Here is a 21,191-nt window from a genome sequence, read left to right as displayed (position 1 = left end):
CCCCGAAAGGAAACCAATCAAGGTGCGATTTATGTTCATTAAGTGCTTGTCAAAACTGAAAAATTTTCTAATCAACAGCAATCTAGCTTCGGCCCCCTCAGTGGCTGGGAGGGCCGCCTCTGCGCCGGCTACTTGCCTGTTAACAACTCTAGGCTAAGAAACCGCTGATGATTACATTAGGCTAAGCTGCGAAGTAAATGAACCATGTCTTATTTAGGTGCCACTAGCTTCAGAGTCTCCTGCCCCGCAGGGCACTTGATAGCGTTTTATGGCTTTAAAATTAGTGTAGCTTCCCGGTTGCTGCAGGGTGCAGTCTGTTATGCCTCTGAACTCAATAAGCAAAGGGAAGGGGCCTTTTGTTTTTCCCCCTTAGTTTTGTGGGGGGGTTTCTGCCCTTGCATTTTAGCAGGTTTTAGTTTGCATCTTTTCCAGACAGCGTTTTGCAATAAAAATGTCTGACTGCCAGATCCATGCCTCCCCCACCAAAAAGAGGAGGGGAGAAAAAGTAGAAAATGTCAGCATTTCAAGGAATTTTTTTCCCCTATACTGTAAAGTGAAAAATTGATTCACAGTCACCCCTAATGGCTTTTCACGTCAGAACTGCTATCTAAGGTTGGGAATAACACCTTTAGCTCAAGAAATAGCTGTATAAAGTGGAAGAGGGAAAGTCAGTGTTTTTCCTGGGAAAGTGCAGTGAGAGCATTATTTATTAAGAGCTCCGGCACTTTCATCTGTGTGGACACACAGACCGGGATACCGAAGCAACCAGCCCCGCACGCACAGCAAACGAGGAAGTGGTGACGGCCCCTGTCACTCCGGCCACTCAGTAGAGACCTGCAGTCTGGTTGAGGGAGAGGCCATGTTGTCTTCCAAACATAGCTCTATGCGGGAGATAAGATCATGGGGTGCTGTAAACTACCTTGTGGGCAGGAAGGGAAGGGGGGGGAGCTTCTCAGAAAGTAGCTCCTGGAAAGCTATGTAAACAGATCCTTCTAAGCAGGCCTATGTGGACGCTTAGAAATTAGAAGTACTTAAAATCAGTGGTGGGCAAACCGTGCCTCCGTTGGGACCTTTGAGTGCCCCCTTAGGTCAAGAAACAGGTGAGACGCGGTACCCTCTGTTGTCAAAGCCTGCTGTTCCTGACTCAGTTCTTCCTTTGGGAGCATCTCTTCGGGCCAGTTTATTCCATAACTGTCTGAAGTCTTCAAGACTTCCGGGCTAGCCAGACACCACTGTGATGATCACTTCTGTATAACTCACAGATGGGAAGGAAGATCACCCACTGCTCTGCTGGTATTTAAATATTAAAGTCCTCCACTAGCAAAGGACACTACCCTACCCTTGCAATTTGCTGTGGTAGAATTTGCCCTGCCCTCAGAGATGCCTGCTGCTCCTGAAGAGACAGTCTTTTACATAGCGGAAGCATTCGTCTGGTACAGACTGAGTTTGAGCACGCATGGGTTACAGCCGGGTAGTATTCGGTCGTGCCTCAAATGAGAAGATGCTGGGTAGAGTAAGTCAATCAGGACGGATACAATCAAGGGGCCAAAGGTAGATTCATAATTCACTGTGGGATTTTCTGCTATTTCGATTTATATTACAATAACCTATCCCCCTGGGCTGATGTTGGACTTTTGCCCACCATGGTTGGATGCTGGCAGCGGTATTCCACAGAATGGAGAGGTTTGCCCTGCTGAAGCGCAGGAGTGAGCCCACCATTGTACTATTGTAGGAAAAGTGTGCTGCCACTGAACCCCAGCCATGTTCCACCAGCCACCATGAGTGCCATAATTACCCAGACCCAATGAGGCATTCATCAGAGAAAACACACAGTCTCCTGACTGATACCTTGGTCCGGTCACTGATAGATTCTCATTCACCAGCTGCCTTCTCCCTACAGTGGTCCAGGGTCAGGTGCCTATACACTGACGAGTGGCCTTCTTCAGGAAGACCCTTATGAAAGTAGAGCGATGGAATTCTGTCAGCTGTCTTGGGAAACAAAATTATTCCTCATAGAAATTGTGTGGCTTTGAAGCTGCCTCCTACCTTGCTATTGTGGCCAGGACCCTTTGGAGAGAAGGAGAAATTGTCGTCTTTGAGTTCCATGATCTGAAAGGATGTGGCCTGAAGATTCTTCATAGTCCTTGAGCATTTCCACCACGGTATTTTTAGGCGTGCGCCTCTCCTCTGCCCGTGACTATGCATGAGTCTATTGTTTATCATTCATACGTGTGGGACTCTCACATGCGCTTGATCTCAGTGAATGGCTGGTGCTATATCTGTCTTTATGGATTAGTTTCCTTTGAAAAAATACTAAATGGAGTTTGGGAATAGCAGTGTACCTAACAATGGCTTCTCTTACATACACTTTTTGTGAGATTTTTTTTTTTAGAATAGAAGTTAATGAACTAAGGCTTCCTTTTTGAACCTGGACGTTTTCAAAGTATAGTGAAAATAAGAACTCAATCTTATTTTTCCACATCAAACATTCAAACAAAATCTTAAAATATTGAAGTTCATTTTAAAACAAGGACCCACACATTCTGTTTTCACATAGATCATAGTTTTACGAAAATAAGAGTTCATGGACCAGTGAGATGGCTCAGTAGTTGAAGGTGCTTGTTGTCAGGCCTGACTGCCCGAGTTGGATCCCAGCAAGCCTCGAGGTAGAGGGCGAGAAGACACTAGAGAAGCCATCTCCTGGCTACCCATGTGCCTCCCCGACTTAGGTCAATAAACATTGCTCAAACAAGACAAAAGAAGAGGAGTTTCCAAAAGAATACCGTGGAGAGTAGCAATGTTCTTTTGCATTCGTCCAACCCTCTTTAAGACTGGACAAAGTCTTGTTGGAGTGTAGGACAAAGGCATCCACTCGCATGGTGAAGAGGGGTGTACATTAAGTACCATTTCAGCTTGTCCTGAGTGTGGCTCTTTAATGATTCACTGAAACACAGTGTGCATCTTAGAGCTTCAGAATGCACTGTGGGATCTCAAACCATGGCCTTCTCTGATGCATTAACGCCCATTGCACTGCACTGTGGATGACCTTTTTGTGTATTTTATCCAGACATGCCTGCCACCTGCATCCATGCACAAGGCGACATGCATCGGTCACTTCAATACAGTGATGTTTCTGAAATGAAGTGTGTAGATTTTCCAAACAGTGACACTTCCCTTCAATCTATAATATCCACATACTTCATCAAAATACCATCGCCAGTCTTTTCAGAAAATGTTAGGTATCTGAAAGATACTAGGCTCGTGGTGAGAGAGAAACAAGGCTTTAAATTTTTTATTTTTTGCAAGGAAGCTCAGGTTTCATCATTAGTCACCAATACTGTCCGATATTTTCCGTGAAGGACTCTTGTTCATTTTTTTTTTTTCATGAAAATACGTGTAATTTCCCAAGAGATAACTGTAGCCTGTGTGTGACAATTGTTATGTTAGGTGAAAACATTGTTAAAAAGTGGCTAGTTTAGCTGGCAATTCCAAAAGAGGCACCCAGGCACTGTCAGACCTGGAGGAAGGCTTCCTGCAGCCTGCCTGGGACAGCACTCAGAAAATGGCAAGGTGTGTATTCACCAGTTGAAATTCATCAAGTGAAAAGTAGCTTTTTGTTGTAGGTAAACTGCTCCTGCAGTTTACAGTCACTCTTGCAACATTGGAACAAATTTCTATCCTATTTATAAAAAAGCAAATTAGCTGGGTGGTGGTGGCGGCACATACCTTTAATCCTAGCACTTGGGAGGCAAAGACAGGTGGATCTTTGTGAGTTCAAGGCCAACCTGATCAACAGAGCTAGTTTCAGGACAGCCCGGGTTATGCAGAGAAACCCTATCTCCAAAAACTTAAAAAAGGTGGGGGGGAATTACCTTCTGGAACTATTTTGAGCATGTTCACTGACCTCTGGAACCCCTGACAGGCATGGAGGATCACACTTTGAAGACTGCTAAGATAAATTATAGAGAGGATGATAGATCAGTTAGATTGGCTGTATCCAAAAGTAAAGTAGCACTAAGGAAATGGCTCATCAGGTAAAGGCTTCTGCTGCCAACCCTGAGGAACTGAGTTCTGTTTTCCTCTGAACTACACACACACAGAGAGATAATAAAATAAATAAAGATAATAAATGTAATTTTAAATTGAAAACAAATTTCAACAGGGCTATAAAAATTATCTGTCTCCAAGTATTATGCTTTGTGGTAAAGCAGCAACTTTACCAACATGTTGTACTTAGGAGCCAGAGCATACTGGGAAAATCTAATTACAACAATGATTTCCTTTACTTTGTCTGCCATTTGACTTTAAGCACTGTAATTCTTTTAAAAAATTATCTGTTTAAAAAAACGGCATTCATTGATTCTCTTAACTGGACTCACAGCAAGTAAAGCTGCTGCCGTGTTCCCCGGGCCTCCTGTTTATGGTAGATCCAGTTTGGGGGTGCGGATCGTGGTTTGTGTATTTCACTCCGGCCTCAGGATCATGTCAAGTGCCTCGGCTAACCCCGTGAGTGCATCAGCAAACCATCCTTCACAGGCGGCTGAAAGTAACCTCCAGATGCAAGGCAGCCGGAATCGATCTGCTAAGAATATTTTTAGGGACTATTGATGGATTGCTGTATTTTGTGCTTAACTCAAGTGCCCAATGCCCCAGAGGTGACGAAGATGAACTTCCCCTTTACTGAAGACATCTAGGCCATCACGCACACAGAGGGCTCGGGGATGGCTGCGATTGCTTTGGAAGTTCTTGGGGGGAAATTTCTTGACAGGCTTGTAACTGTCTGCTGATGGGGACTGCAGCAGTCTGTTTGCAGCAGCCAAATGTTACCCAGCGGATCCCCTTCCAGTCCAGGGACGCCTGTCTGTGAAGTGTGAGGCCACATTGTACAGCAGCCAAACAGTGAATTCTCAATATCCAGAATGATGGGGAACACAGAGGCGCTAATGGCCCCTGCCTTTCTCCTCAGGCCACCCCCACAGAAGGCGGGGTCCCCGGTAAACTGTGCTTCTGTCAGCAAGCTGGAAGCTCTGGGTCTCTGATGTGGCTCGATTGTGAGCAGGTCTCTCATTGCACCTCATTTGCGTCTGGGACATCAATTAGCATGTTTGTTGAGGCTAATTGAATGAAACTCAATCATAGCTCTTAATTGCTTGACTATGTGAAAAGAAATCACATTAATGCAGCTAATTAAGTGTACGGCAATAGATGCAACATAATTAGGAGCAAAATGTAAAAAACGGGAAGGCAAAGGTGTAGGCTCGGGGTGCAGGGGACAGACAGCAAGGCATGGCTGCCGCCGCCGCTGAGCTGTTGGCGCGTTCGGGAACAGGTCCCTTTGCTCTGGTGCCTGCTTGGAAAAAAAGAATCCGCATGATAAGCGTGGACAAGTTGAGGAGAAAAATGCAAATAGGTTTGCAATTACTACTTTTTCAAGCTGTTGAGGGGCAGGAGATGGCACGTCTGGGGGGCCTGGCTCTTGAGTGGGCCCCAGGGACTTGTTAAGTGCTGTTTAAAAGTACTTGGCTTTGAATTACCCTCATGCCTTGTTAAAGGGTTTTTTCCCCTCTTTTATCTTCGATCAGCATTTTCTGCAGCTAACGTGGAGAAGGGTAGCTGAGTAGTATTTGCATATCAAAATAAGCTTGCTGTCTTTATTTCACCCAGCGAGGTCCCTACCTCCCACCCACCCAGGGTCTGCACAGCCTGTCCGCTTCTGAAGGCACCACATTGTTTAGTGGTCGCAGCTTTAATTCCTCAAGTACCAAGCTGGGGAGAGATGAAAAGGCCCTGTTCTTGCAGAAGCAGGATCAAACTCCGGGCAGTTTTTCTCTTGGGAGTAGAAACTAGGCGGAATGGAAATACAGGAATTGCCAAGTGAATGTCTGTTTTCCATCCTGTTGGGTGGGGTGTGTGTGTGTGTGTGTGTGTGTGTGTGTGTGTGTGTGTGTGTGTGTGTGTTTCCTCCACCTGGAACACAGCTAGAGTGGCTGGGGAGCTAGCCCAAGGGTGCTCCTGTCCAGGCCTCCCCAGCAATGAGATCAGAGGCAGCCGTGCTGGAGGTCAAACTCAGGCCCAGCAAACACTTTACCGCTGAGCCATCTTCCCAGGCCCCTGGTGCTCAAGTTTCTTCGAGCCAATTCTGAAGCTTGCAGTGCCTAACACAGGCAAGAAAACAGACCGGCCAGCCCATGCTGGGCTCAAGATAAATGTCTTCCCTTGGCGTGTTCAGATCCGGAAAGCAGGCTCTACATTTCTACAATAATTTTAAGTAAAATATCCTGGTTATTGTATGTTAAAACATGCCTATTAAAAGAGCCCACGCTGGGGCTTAGTCACTCTCTGATTAGCCTCATTTTAGAGCTCATAAGCAATAAATGCTCAATTACACTCCTGTTATTGTATTTTAATTTGTTAAGAATTGGCATTAAAGGAGAAAGTTACAGCAAGTTGGTGTTTTAAAGGAGTAACCGTGCAAGAAGGAATGTGTTGTTTGCAAGCATGACTCTGTTTGGAAACTTGGGCTTGCGTCTGGGTGGGTGTTAATGGCAGCAGGCATTAGAGATGAGAACAGTCTTTTTTTCTAATGACCTGCCCTAGCTGACGACCCTTTCTTCCCTGGTGGACATCCATTTGCTATCTTCAGTGGCAAGCTCCTCCCATCAGAGTCCACACTGTCCTTTAGACTGACTTGATGAAGATAACTCCCTCCTCTTTGATCTTTCCATTGTGGAGGTCGGGCCTGGGAAATACAGCTCACATCAGGGTGGCCAGGAACCAGAGAGGAAATCCTGCAATGGCTTTATTCATGTGGCAAGTGCCTCCAATGCCCATGACAGGTCCTCCAACCTCCACTAAGCCTCCAAAACGTCCTGACAGCATACCTTGAGGGTCAGTTCATCCTGGTCCTAGACACTTCTCAGCATAACCAAGGTGACAGTCAAAGCTGACCATCATAGTTGTCTTCACAGTACTTGTCTCCTAGGCTGTGAACATCCTTCTGCGATTAAATTAGATGGCTGCCTCTTCCCCAGGAGTGCTGGGAGATTTGCCATGACTTCCATGCCACTCACTGTGCCTACACAACCCCGTCAGTATGCATTGCCTTGCGTTTCTCCAGCAGACTAAGGCCCCTGACCGTCCCATTTTGCTTGTATGGGTTATCTGTCTGCATCAGTTCCCTGTACACTTAAGTGCTCAGAACAACCGGCTCACTTTTCCAGCTTGCTGGGCCCTTCAGCCAACATGTAAGGTAGATGGTCGCTTCTCCTAATGTTACCCCAACCTGGATGTAATCACTGAGAACAAACACAAATTTCTAGGTCTACCCAAAATCCTATTTCCCCGCTTCCTTCCTAGTCCTCCTTCCTCCTGCCTCTTAAAATACTTGAAACATTATTTATCTAAGAGTGATTCAGGATAGATCCTTCTCTGGTATGTGATGGGGTAACATCCAGAATATGTAAAATGCTGTGTCTGTAAGTAAGAGGCCTCATTGAGAAGACTATGACGGTACTGGTGGTGCTGCTGGTGACAATGACAACGGTGGTGGCTGTGGTGATGGTGGTGGTGATGATAGTGGTGGTGGTGGTGGTGGTGGTGATGGTGGTGGTGGTGGTGGTGGCGATGATGATAATGGTGATGATGGTGGTGGTGGTGATGATGGTGGTGGTGGTGGTGGTGGTGATGGTGGTGGTGGTGGTGGTGGTGGTGGTGGTGGTGGTGGTGGTGGTGGTGGTGATGATGGAGACGCAGGACCATGTTCCCAGCAGCCCCGGCACCCTGGATCAGTTGTTGTACTCCTCGGCTTTCAATCACTGTGACAAAATCCTCCTGAGATAATCAACTTCTGTGGTAGAAAGTCTTACATTTTGGCTTGTAGTTTCAGAGGCTTTTTCCCATGGTCACTTCACCCTGTTGCCTTGAGCCTGTAGCAGCACATCGTGGCCGGGGACACTTGCTCACCTCACAGCAGCAGGAATCAGGGAGGGATGGGCAGGGGAGGGAAGGCAGACTGGCCTCCCAGTGTCCCTCCCAGTGACGTAACTCCCCCACCAGGTCCCATCTCTTAAAATCTCACTACCTCCCAAGAGCACCACAGCCTGACAGCTAAGCCTTTGGCACACGGTCCTTTTTTGAAGATGCTCACCCAAACTCTTGCCCTGCCACCGCCTTCCTTCGGCTATTCCCAGGTAGTGTCGGTTCCACTGTGCGATGGGTTGTTACGTGACTTAGCCCAGGCTACCCTCTGATAGTTGTTGGCTGCTGGCTTCTGACATGAGGGCTGAGGGTCTGATGGATTTGTTTCTAGGTTTTGATTTGCTTTATTTTGTTTCCTGTCTAAGTGTGACCAAATGCCTGAAGAGCAGCAGTTTGGGAAGGTTGAGATTTCTCCTTTAGCTGACAGTTCCAGCAGGCTGTGGTTCATTAGAGCAGGGAGGCTTGGTGGCAGGAGCAGGAGGCTGCTGGTCACGTTGTGACTGCACTCGGGAAACAGAGTGGGCAGAAAGTGAGGCCAGCCTATTCAGTCTTACACCCTGTCCTGGGTGACTCACTCCCTCCAGCAAGCCTTCACTTCCTGAAGGCCCCACAGCCTTCCCAGACAACACTCCCAGCCAGAGACCAGTTGTTCAGACACATGAGCCTGTGGGGCATTTCACGTGGAAGCCCCAGCACGCTTGTTCTTTGTTCGTTTATTCTTGAAACTGTGTTTTAGTTATGATATCTCTCCCTTCCCTTTCCTCACTCCAAACCCTCCCTGCTCTCCTTCAGTTTCCTGGCATCTTCTGTCATCAGTTGTTACTGTATGCATATATGTATTTGTACCTGCATCTATATTCCCAAATAAAACCTTTGAAGTCTATATATAGTGTTGCTTGTATGCATGTTTTCCAGGGCTGACCATTTGGCATTGGACAACCAGTCGGTGTGCCCTTCTCTGGAGGAGGCCCCTCTCCTCCTCCTGGCCTTCCTCACACGCCTGTAGTTCTGTGTGTAGGGTTGAGAGCTCCTAGTTCTTCCCATGCAGTCTGGCTCGTTTGTCCGTGTCCTCCTTGTTCAGCTCACAATTAAGCAGTCATGTTGGTGAGACTTGATGGGTGTTGCTTCTGACGCCAAAAGGGAAACATGCGCATCCTTGTGAGTGTCCGCTTGTGAATGTGTTGTGAGCATCCACTTGTGAATGTGTTGTTGTGAGTGTCCACTTGTGAATGTGTTGTTGTGAGTGTCCACTTGTGAATGTGTTGTTGCTAGCGTCCACTTGTGAATGTGTTGTTGTGAGTGTCCACTTGTGAATGTGTTGTTGCTAGTGTCCACTTGTGAATATGTTGTTGTGAGTGTCTACTCGTGAATGTGTCGTTGTTGTTGTTGTTAATACCTTGCCTCTGGTCCCTCAAACACCTCCAGTCCTTGTCTTAGTTAGGGTTTCTATTACTGTGATAAAACACCATGACCAAAAGCAAGTTAGGGAGGAAAGAGTTTATTTGGCTTAAACTTTTTATATCACCGTTCATCCTTGAAGGAAGTCAGGACAGGAACTCAAGCAGGGCAGGAACCTGGAGGCAGGAGCTGATGCAGAGGCCATGGAAGGGTGCTGCTTACTTACTTACTGGCTTGTTCCTCATGGCTTGCTCAGCCTGCTTTCTTACAAAACCCAGGACCACCAGCCCAGGGATGGAACCCATCTACAGTGGGCTGGCTCACTCCCATTAATGACTCAGGATCTTATAGAAGCATTTTCTCATTTGAGGTTCCCTCTTTCAGATAACTCTAGCTTGTGTCAAGTTGACATAAAACTAGCCAGCACACCTTAGCTACATCCTTAAACTTTGGACACTGTTCTCATGAATTTTCCTCCCACCCCATGACTATTACTCAGAAGTCACAGCACTTGCCCAGGTTCCTAAGCTGATGTAGAAAGCAGGAGTTCAGAGAGCCAGGATTTGGTGCTATTCGTCTTCCCATTCATGGCCCCAGGTTAGATCAGAACATAGATGCCTAGCTCAGGTTTAAATGACAATGATGTCACCCACATCCTGCAGCGGAAAGTGCCAGTCTCGGGATTACAGCTCATGACATCAGTAGGGCCTTGTGTCCCACACTGTAGCCCGTCCTCTCCTTAATCTCTCTTGGGTGTTTAACATTCACACAGGATTACATGCAGAATGTCCACGGCAAAGAGATTGACCTCCTGAGGACCACTGTGAAAGTGCCGGGGAAGAGGCCACCCCGAGCCACGTCAGCCTGTGCACCCATCTCCAGTCCCAAAACCAATGGCCTGGCCAAGGACATGAGCAGTTTACACATCTCACCAAATTCAGGTAAGCTCCCACCTCAGGTGCACCTGAGGAGCGAGGTGCTGCTGCAGCTAGATGGTGTAGCCTCAGGCAGGCTTGAAACCGCGTCCCTGGGCTCTTTCCTCTGTGCATCTGTTCTGTGAATGGTAGCAAGCAGGCTACAGCCACACAAGCTTGAGTGTCCGAGGAGTTCCCAGGCTGGGTTGTTGAGAGCAGCTTCGTGTGTGGATCAGCTAGCCGAGGTTATGTAAGGAGAGGAATCGGCTGTAAAGATAGAGCGCCTGGTAACTCCACATACAGTCCTGGGAGAGCTGTGAGCAAGGTGTGCAGACCTGTGCATGGCTCAGCTGCCCCTTGCTCTCTTCACTAGCATCTCTCGTCCGCTAAAGCAACTTTGTTCTTTGTTCTTCTTCCAAGAAGTTTGGTTTTGGTTTGGTTTTGTTTTCCATTCAGGATTAGAGAAAGTCTTGTTTTGCAAGAATTTGGTGTGTTTGGAAATTCTCAGCCTCCGAGCATCCGCAGCATCTGGCATTGTGTTTGTTTTTCCTGAAGCATCTTTGTAGGTGATTGACAGCAGTTTTGGTCTTCATGCGATGGCTTCTTAGAGGAGCCAGGTAAAGAGCTGGAGTCATCTCTCTCAGCATTTGGAAGCTGTTCGGGAGGGTTCCTTGTTTCGGCTAACAAAGCCCTTCTCTCACTGCGTCCAGTCTCCTGGCGTTTGCTCTGCGGGAGATGTTAGCATGCGTATTGGCTTCTGGGAATAACGTACTCTCACTTCTGTAACACTGGGTGCTGTGAAGGACGGTGTGGTGAGCTGCACGGGGCTGTGAATGACTGGTTGGTTAACATGGAGTAACACGAGAGAGCCGAATGTGGGCTCCCCCAGACAGTGCCTCTTGGTATCTTAGCCGGGTCTTTACCATGCTGCCTACCTGTGTCAACAGACAGAAGAGAGCCTGGAGAAGGGGCCAAGTCAGCACCATTGAAGACAGTAATCAAACAAAAAATTGGCCTCTCCAAAGGGAGGGACTAGCGCCTTCCAGAAGGGTGAGGTTGATGCTCTGCAGCCCTCTCCAAGCCGTCCCCTCACTCCCAAAACGATGATGAGGAAAATGGTGCTCCAGGAAGAAGAAAAACTCTAGAGTGAAGAAAAAGTTAGTCTCCGTACTTTATTACACAACATCACCCCTTCATTCAGTCATGAGATGTTTATCACTGGCCAATTTTGTTCCAAAAGTTATGGGCCCTGTGGCTTTGGACTCCCTGACCTCCAGAATCCCTGTTCATGGCAGTCACTGCCAGCTAACTTGTCAAACTATATCCATCCACCCCTCATTCATGGCAGCAAGCATTTACTTATGTCCCTTTTAAATAAACCTATATGTGGGAGTTTCGTGGAAAGATCCAGAACACCCGCTCGATAACTGTTAAGGGACTGTAATACTTTGAAAGTTATTTTTAAATTGACAAAAGTTACAGGTATTTGTCCCTTAGGACTGACACTCTGTAGACATTCAGTGGCTGACTGAAGTCACTTCCCAACTTTGTAGTGTTCAAACCCACCCTCCTGAACCCAGGGACGCAGACTGTCACTCTCTGGTTGGGGATGGAGGCAGCAAGTCCAAGGCAGCAGCTGGGGAAGGGCTGAGAGCTCTGTGACAGGAAGGAGAGGCGGGGCTTAGGCAGAGGGAAGTGCTCCCGGTAGTAGGAGACAGGAACCTCCTGGAAACCTACGTAAGGAAACAGTAATGGTGAGTGCAGGAACCAATGCATGAAGTTAAGATTCTGGACCTTTTAGTCTTGAGACTTGAGTTCCTTGGGTGCTACATGACGATAGTCCTAAGGAGCTCAAAATGTTTCTTTCCAAGTGGGAAATACAAAAGGTCACATATACCAGACCACACATTGGATCTCTCTAAGGACTGGAGCTATGTGTCCCCACTTCAGGTTCATTCACAGGGAAAGCCTTGCTGTGAATGGGCAGATTCAGGGTCTGAGGCATGAGTAAGACCCGTTTGCATAGTCAAGTCCCTCAGGTTCATGACAAAGGATCTTGACAACCATCTACTGTGATAATCTGCGAGGGCACCTGGTTGATTTTCTGTGTCTGTTGATGTCAGTTGGAACAGGGAAGTAAGGGTGTGACATTAGTCATCATGCCTCAGGTTCAGTCATACTTGGGAAGTGCAGCCCCCTCAGGAGGCATACAGATCATATCATCTAGTAAGAGTTGGTAAGACCTCTAGAACATACCCCAGGTATTTGCCGGTCTGTTCCCTGGATCATGAGGCAGGACTGTGAGTCCAGTACTGTAAGAGATAGTTATTTCACCAAAATGTGAAACTTTAATTTAATTTATTGACTTCTTAGACCTGGACATTAAAATAACACATTTTTTGATTAAGAAATCATCCCATTTGCTGGGTTTGAGTTCTCATCCTAAAACTTTGATTTATTGACTTCTTAGACCTGGACATTAAAATAAGACATTTTTTTGCTTAAGAAATCACCCCATTTGCTGGGTTTGAGTTCTCATCCTATCAGTTATCCTCTGAAAGTCGAGTTCCCTGTGTTTGAGGTATTGTTATTCATAAAACATTCAGTGTGAAGAGTGGCGGCATGGAAAGCTGGACCGATGCTCTGCTGATGTGATGGACTTGAGCCAAAAATAGTTCTTTGAAGCTATTTGTCAAATAATTGAACATGATGATTGAGGACACTCTTGACTCTTGGATTCTGCTGTGGGGATGTTTTGGGAGTCTGAGGTAGCTGGGAATGTTTGGTTCCCTTGGTGATTTCTTTGTTATTTGGTTTTCCTCCTCTGAGGTATCTATCCATCTGGCTGGTCTGGGGTGTGCACATACCTAAGCCTCTGCACTCAATGCCTACTCATTCAGCCAATAGCCATGAGTAGTGTGGCTCAGCCAGTGAGCCTGTCAGCTTCTTGGTGTATATTTCCAGAATAACCTCTAGATATATTTTCTATGAAATACCCACATGATGCTGCTTTTAACTGTCATTTTCAGAATCAACAGGGTAAAAACACCTCATGCTGTGTGTGTTTTCTTCCAACAGTTGTGAATCCAGGCACCTCATGGGCTTAATAGATCCTTTTTCTTGTTGATATGGAAAAGCTCTTTATATATTGAAGATATTGGTATTTTTAAATATGTATAAAATTTAAAATATAATAGTTTATTTACTTTTGCTTTGTGGTCTTATTTGCAAATAGTATTTTTTTTCTTTTTTCCTATTTGTTAAAATTGTGACTCATATGTCTGTGGTTTCTACATTAAGCTGTTCAAAGATCCTTAGTGGTCTGGAGTCTGTTCACAGCTGATTAACATTTATTTCCAAGTTTTATTATTGTTTTATTAAATCCTCTCCCTTTAAAAAATATCATTAACTTCTAATTCACCTTTGATTTGTTTGGATCCATTATATGTGATAGGAAATATAAGCAAATTGTCTATTTAAACAGCCACATGTCCTTTCTGTTGAAGATCTTCATTAATTCTAAGTCTCTTCTGTGTACAACTAAATCACATGACGAAATGCACTTTCTAGGTGTTCTAATCTGTTCCATGCACTGTTCCCTGTGGATGTTGTCTATGCTGTAACTCTACCACATTGTGTTAGGTCTGGATTTAGTTCTGTATGGCAGTGTAACGCCTGAACATCCCACCCATACCTCCAGCTCTTTCAGTCAGTTGCTGCTTATTTCTGTTTTTCACATAACCTCATAGTGACTCAAAACACCCCATACACCGCCAAATAATCCCATCTTGGTTGGCATTTATTTATTTCTCATTTATTTGGTTTGTTTGTTTATTCCTGTTTTTGAGACAGGGTCTCATGTAGTCTAGACTATCCTGGAATTCAGTACATAGCTGATCGTGACCTTGAGCTGCTGATCCTCCTGCCTGTGCCTCTCAAGTGCTGGAAATAAAGGCCTGTGTCAGCACACCTAGCTTATGTAGTAGTGATGGGCATAGTACCCCGGGCTTTGTGCATGCTAGGCAGGCGGGCTTTCTCCCCACTGAGCCGAATCCCAGGGCCTGGCGTTGGTTTTAATTGCAGGGGATGGGCTGCGTTGCTCTTTCTGGATCTCTTTAGACTAATTTTACACCCTCAGGATGGCCAGCTCCTTCAGCTCCTATAGGGTTTGTTAACCCCCATCTTCAAAATCTTCGGCACATCGTGTTGATCTTTTTTTGAGGAGTTGTTACGTGATCGAGGTGGTACCATAGAAGAAAGCCCCTAATTTTTATTTTTCAGTATCCAGCCATGTCATCGAAGTTGCTTTAGTTGAATCAGCTACAGGACACATCTCAGGACTCCGAGAATGTATCCCCAGTTCCAATGCCATAATTCCTAACTCTGTTCTGAGCTGACTTAATTTCTACCATCCAGTTTCTGATTTAGACACATTCTTTTGCCTTCCATGGTTATTTGATCTGTTATGTGCCTAGCCCTGATTAATGCTGTGAAGACAGGGTGAGGGGAACCATTCAAGGCTATCCCTCCAGAACCCACTGCCTCAGTGGGATCAAAGAATCAGGAGATAAGCACACAGCTAAGGTCAGTGCAACCATCAGTTGGTGCATCAGACTGGTGCATCTGCTGTTGGCAGGGTTTTGGTGGTGGTGGTGGTGTTGTTTGGTCGATTGTTTTTTTTGAGACAATGTCTCTCTGTTTAGTCCAGGTTGTCCTGGAACTCACTATGTTGTCTGGGCTGGCATCAAACTCACAGAGTCCTCTTGCCTTTGCCTCCCAATTGCTGGGGTTAAAGGTGTGTACCACCACACCTAGACAGGATTGTGTTTCCTTATGTATTTGGGATATCAATGTATTGTGTTTCTCAGATACAGTGCTAGTTTATTGTTTACTTTTATGCATTTTGTAACTTTAAATTTAGAGATTTTTTTTCCTTTTCCCTATGGCAGTGTTGACTGCATGTCACACGTTGAAAATGCTGGAAATGTTATAATCTTAATGTCCATTTTTGCCATGGCCTTGGGAAACAGGAAATGCACATTATCATGACAGCTACCTGGTTAACCTTGTATACCTCATGTCTCTTGTGTTCCTCATATGTTTCTGGGTTGTAACACAGCTGGTAGCATGCTTGCCTAATACATGGTGCCCAGAGTTTGACCCCCAACAGCACATAACCTGGATTTGATGGAGCATACCTGTTGTCCCTGCATTTAAGATGTAGAGGCAGGAGAATCAGAAGTTCAAGGTCATCCTTGACTACCTAGCAACCTTGAGAACTGGCTGAAATACAAGAAACCTCATCTCAAATAAGTAAGTAAATAGGGCTGGTGTGATGGCTTGGCGGGTAAAGGCACTTGCCACCAAACCTGTGGACCTGAGTTCTGTTCCCAGGATGCACCTGGTGGAAGGAGAGAGCCAGCTCCCACAAGTTGTCTTCCACCCTCCACACACAATAAATAAATGTAAAAAAAAAAAAATAGTTTAAAACATTATCAGGTAGAAATAAGCATGATTGAAGACAATTTTGATGAAGACATTACGGAAAAAAATTACTGCCATTGAGCAGGGCCATCTGAAAGTCAAACACCGAGTGGGTGGAAGAGAAAACTTTGCAAACACACACAAAAAAGCCTTTTTAAAAAATGCTGAGATAGGAGAGCAGTCCTAGCCAAAGAGAAGCCCAGGGTTGTAGACCTCTCAGAGCAATGCAGAATGCTGGGGGACAGTGTAGGTGCTCCCTTCTCAGGACAAACAACCCTGACCCCTGGAAGCCTATTCCAAGCCTGACTGTTGCTAGCCAATAAGAACAGAAATAATAATAATAATAATAATAATAATAATAATAATAAAGACATTTAGCAGGCTACATATGGAGGTATAGAATATTTCTGTCTGAATAGGTTTTTGAAAAAAATTACTTAAGGATCTGCTCCAGCAAAAATAAATGATAAAATGAAAGCATCCAGGAAAAAAAAAATGCTTGCAACCTGGCTGAAATCCCTTCCATGGCATATCTCTCTCTCTTCAGAGGTGGCTTCCCTCAGGATGCCCAGCAGGGGCTTCATTTCTGTTTCTTCTGCTAGGAGCTTGTGGGAGAGTCCCTGAGTTGCCATGGTAACAGGGAATTACTGGAAGCCTCATTTTGAGAGTCTCCCCAAATTTTAATTCCTAAAATCCTTCCAGAGAAAGAACTGAAATATCCTTTCATATTTTCTTTACTGGGTTTTTAGCCACAACCTGGTTTGGCAAATGTAGGTACACCGTGACAGAATTCTATCAGCCCTTGGGTTATTTGATATTTCGGTAGAACGTAGGCAAGCTGAGTGTAGCCACTCTGCAGTCAGAAACGTAGAACCGACCAGCACCTTGGGGCCTCCCATGCGGGTCTGTCTACAGCTCCCTCAGTTCTCGGACTCTAACCTCTGTGCTCTTGGCCTCGTGACTTCCAGAGTCCTATCATTGGTTTGTGACAGCAATTAAGCTGGGGGAGGGGTGGCTGAATGGTGTTTGAAATGCTTGGTAGGGGACAGATGGCATATCCGGGTCCTTGTGCCCCGCTAGACACCTTACTGTCATGGCAGTGCTGGGCGGCCTGGGAAATGTTCTTTGGGACTTTTCTCCACCTCCACGGAGGCCTCTCCCCTGTTCTGTGCCCTGACATCTGTTTGTGGATGACTCTGGCTGCGACATCTTTGTTCTGGGACCACAGCTTATCTTCTTGTTCCTGTAGCAGGTATCTTTGTTGAGTTTCTGCAATTATTTTTTTTCATCCTGCCCAAGTTGGCACCTTAGCCCTATAAGAGAGACCCTTACCCCTTTTCCTCCGCCTCCCCCACTTGAGGTCCCAGCAGTTGGAGGCAGGCCAGCCCGCAGGAGGGCTAGGCTGATGCTCTGAGTACGTGGGGGAGGGCGGACACGGAATGTGTTTTGAGTATTGAACTGCCGTTGACATCTACAGTCTCAACCATGCTGTTTTCTCCACACTTCAGCAATCAGGACATCCAGCAAACCCATAAAAAACCAAACTAATAGCATGAATATTCAGTGACCTAGAATACTAATTATTGTCATGAATATTAATGGGATTGGACTTGCTCTCTCCTCTTTCTCTCCCGTCCTCTTCCTCCCTCGCTCCCTCTCTCTTTTTTTCCACTTAGCCGGCTCTAAGGATGGGTCATAATGAGAGCATTTAAGAGGGAGCGCTCTCCGCCGTGACAGGGACCGGGGCAATAAGGAGAGCTTGATTAACGCGCGCACTTGGGGGAGACATGAGAGGCTTCACGTGGGCCTGCTCGGGGGAGGCGGCGAGGCACCGGCGCTCTGTTGCTGCTCCCGGAGATTAATGAGGCCTAAGAGTGCATTAGGAACAGTGACAAAGGTTTGATCTAATGGGCTCAGTCATTTTTCCTTTGAGTGACAGACGCACAGAAGTAATTGGCTGTGCAGAATGGCAGCTCATTGGCGGTACTTAAGGATACATTATCCCCGTTGTGTGGCCCGCAGAGGCTGTTTATCAAAACTGCTCACACTGCAGACGAGGAGTCGCTAAGCTGCTGTTACAGTGGTAATAGCTATTAAAGAAAAAAAAAATAATAACACAGCGTCCAAATGAGATCCGTTGTTGTGTCAGAGAGACAAAGTTTTTCTTTGTTTAGTTTCAAATGGTCTAGAAAACATTTTAATAACTCCAGTGTATGGGTGGGCAGCCTGTTTGTAGAACGGCACCAGGTCCGAGGTCCTCCAGCCTGGCCTATCCTGGCCCTGCTTGCTTACCCAGAATTCCCCATGCTTTGGACTTTGGTCGCAACACTCTACCCTCTGATACGGAAATGGACACTTCTGCTAAACACCCTTCAGAAACATGGAAGAACCATGTTTTTGGGTGCTAGACACCCAAAGCAATTGATTGGGAATTACTTTCCTTAAAAAAAAAAAATACGAGGCAGAGCCAGGTGGATCTCTGTGAGTTCGAGGCCAGCCTGGACTACCAAGTGAGTTCCAGGAAAGGCGCAAAGCTACACAGAGAAACCCTGTCTCGAAAAACCAAAAAAAAAAAAAAAAAATACAAATTATCATATTATACTTGCTTCTGGGGAACAGATCTATTAGAATAAGTTGTGATGGCTCTTTAATTTTGGGCAAGAAATAATTGTTTGGTCAAGGTTCTGAGACTGAAGCTTCCAGGCCATGGGGAATCTGGTACAAGGAGTCAGAGCGCTGAGCTGCAGGCAGATTTATCAAAACTGCTCACACTGCAGACGAGGAGTCGCTAAGCTGCTGTTACAGTGGTAATAGCTATTAAAGAAAAAAAAAATAATAACACAGCGTCCAAATGAGATCCGTTGTTGTGTCAGAGGCTGCTTTTTCTCGGCTCTTCATCTTCCAACTGCTTTTTTTTTTTCTTCATAATGTGAGAAACAAGTGATAAATACTGAGGAAGGGAATTTTTTTTTTGTTGTTTCTTCTGAATGACATACCCTCTGCTCAAGATCATTGGTGTGTAATTCAAAAGGAAGTGGGAATATGCTTCCAATTTAGGGAGACCTTTTCTGGAAACTTGAACTATTGGTAAAGTGTTATTTTGTGTAAGTTCTGACAAAGCAACCAGATTCTACGGGATCGCCATGAAAGATGTACTATGGATGTTGTGGGCCCTGAGCTATGTGTTTCTATGGTAACCTGTGAGCCTGCAAGTAAATAAAAGCGGCTCTGGGAACTTTCTCACCTTGAAAGCATGGGTTCAGTGCTTCCTCTAATGAAACCGTAGGACATGCCAGTGAGACGACCTGGGGCAGGCAGAAGCCATGATCCCTGTTGCTGCTCCAGCAGCCTTCTAGAAAAACAGCCCGTGAGCAGACCTCAGCATGGCCTAGGGAGAAGCTCAGTAGGAGTTGAGTCTTCAGTCTGCCTACCTTCCCAACTGACACAGGAGAGCCACTGAAAGTCATCCTGACATTTTGCCATCTCCCAACCTCCTGGCTGCTGGCTCTGCGTGGACCCACCATGTAGACAGTTTTATCTTTCTGAACTGCATCTAGACCATGGGAAAAGCACAAATGCCTTAGTTCCCATGCAAATGCTATTGCTTATTGCTGTGTGGTGTCATTCTGTTGAGGTGTGAGATGTGCTCTACAAGAACTAAGGATGGAGGTGGGGGAGAGAGAGAGGGGTATAGGTAAGCACCTCTGAGGGTAAAGCCACAGGGCCACTATGGCCTCTTCCGGAGCGACAAGAGCCAACTCCCTCAAAATAGTCCTGTGAAATCAAAGTATATTTTGTGCATAAGGCACCTGTTGCACTGATCACATAAAGTAGAAGGAATTCTTTAAAGGGTTCTGGAGAGATGGCTCAGGGTTAAGAACACTAACTGCTCTTGCAGGGGACCCAGGTTTGGGTTCCCAGCACCCCCACATGGCAGCGCACAATCATCTGCGACTCCAGTTCTGGGGCTCTGCTGCAGGCACTGCACATATGTGGTGTGCACACATGCAGTCAAAACACTTGTACACATAAAAAATATTTTTTCTTTAAAAAAAAAATTTAGGCATGGCAAATGAGACTAAACATTTGGTTCTTTAGAAGTTGAGCCAAATAAGAAGGGCCTGGTATGAATAACCTGGGAGGTTTTTGTAAACCTAATTTTCTGAATACGTGACTGTATGCTGTTGTTTTATACAAAAAGCCCAGGTTTTGATATCCTTTCGTATAGTAGTTCCATTGAAATGGGTTGGAGCCAAGCAAGCTTCCTGATGGTTTTCCTTAAACAGAATTTTCCCAGCAAAAGCTCTGTAAGCAGATGAAAACTGGCAAAATGGAGGGTTTGTAATGCTGAACTTTGAGTGGTGTGGCTAGGGGCAAAAGCAGGCGTTGCCATGGGAATACAGGTTTACAGTATTTCTGAATCAGATCTCTTGGGTGGGAACTCACCTTGGGAGATAGATACTCAGCACTGTCTCCTGAGCTGTGCCAATACTCCGCTGTAGCCATCCTGAGGAAGACTAGTCACTAGCGATGGAATGCTAGCGGCTTGTCTGCTCTCCACTTGCTGTCACCCCCTGCCAGTCCTTACTGCCCTTGTATCCCACGTACGTGTTTCGTCTCCCTTCTCTTCTCCCCTTTTATAAACCGCACCTCTGGCCACATTAGCACAGAGATCACCAGACCTCTGGCATCTTGGTAATAGTGAGCCTGTCATTGAGTTGTCCCCAATGCTGAGTGCCTCCTGGGTGACATCATCAGATGAGTTAGCTCAAAGTGTAACGTGAAGCCAGCTGCAACCCCAAAGCAAACATAAGTCACCAGATGGGACAGTGAGATCCTGCCACCAGATGAGCCAGGAGCACACACAGATCTAGATCTTGAATTAGCTGTGCCGCCATTTTTTAAACCTTTACTTAAAAGTTAGTATATAGACTCTAGGGGAAAGGAAAACCCACTGTTGATGAGACTCCTAACTACTAAGATCTTCAGAGGCTTGGCTGGTTGCATAATTTGATCATTTTATTATCCACAAGGATGATCTTGCCATCAATATCACATTCTTTATCTGTTTTGTAAACTGTGGAGTGCATTGTTCTAATATTGTCCAGTCCTCTTTGGGGCATTGGTCATTAAGAAAATCTATCCAAAACATAGATCAGAAAGATCTACCACTCACCCTAGTCCTAACCCTCTGAGGAGTTATGCTCGGAGAGCCCAAAACCAGTGTCCTTTGGGAAACCAAGGAAAGAACCAGAGCTACCTTGAAGAGCAGTGCGGTAATGCCAGTTGCCTACATTGAATCAACAAGCTCAAGCTATGGGTTTAAAAATTTGATGATGACTGTGTGACAGTGTAGGAAGACAGTTCCTGTCAAAGCTGTCTAACACAGAGCCAGCAAGATGGCTCAGCAGGTCAAGG

At 45.8% G+C, this 21,191-nt stretch overlaps 1 protein-coding gene across 12 annotated transcripts in view; it reads left to right on the top strand.

Annotated features, from left to right (window-relative positions):
- The window catches only part of Agap1 (ArfGAP with GTPase domain, ankyrin repeat and PH domain 1), a 465,228-nt gene that overhangs the window by 296,482 nt on the left and 147,555 nt on the right, over positions 1 to 21,191 (top strand). For all 12 annotated transcript variants that reach the window (XM_052750471.1, XM_052750469.1, XM_052750468.1 and 9 more), the window contains one exon: positions 10,148 to 10,316. In XM_052750471.1, coding sequence (XP_052606431.1) covers positions 10,148 to 10,316 — 169 coding nt within the window. The remainder of the gene's footprint in view (positions 1 to 10,147; positions 10,317 to 21,191) is intronic.

This window comes from Peromyscus californicus, unplaced genomic scaffold (genome assembly GCF_007827085.1).
Source record: "Peromyscus californicus insignis strain IS unplaced genomic scaffold, ASM782708v3 Scaffold_21__1_contigs__length_65335640, whole genome shotgun sequence".
Taxonomy (NCBI): Eukaryota; Metazoa; Chordata; class Mammalia; order Rodentia; family Cricetidae; genus Peromyscus; species Peromyscus californicus.
Note: the sequence above shows the minus strand (reverse complement) of the source record. Positions and strands in the feature narration are given on the sequence as shown.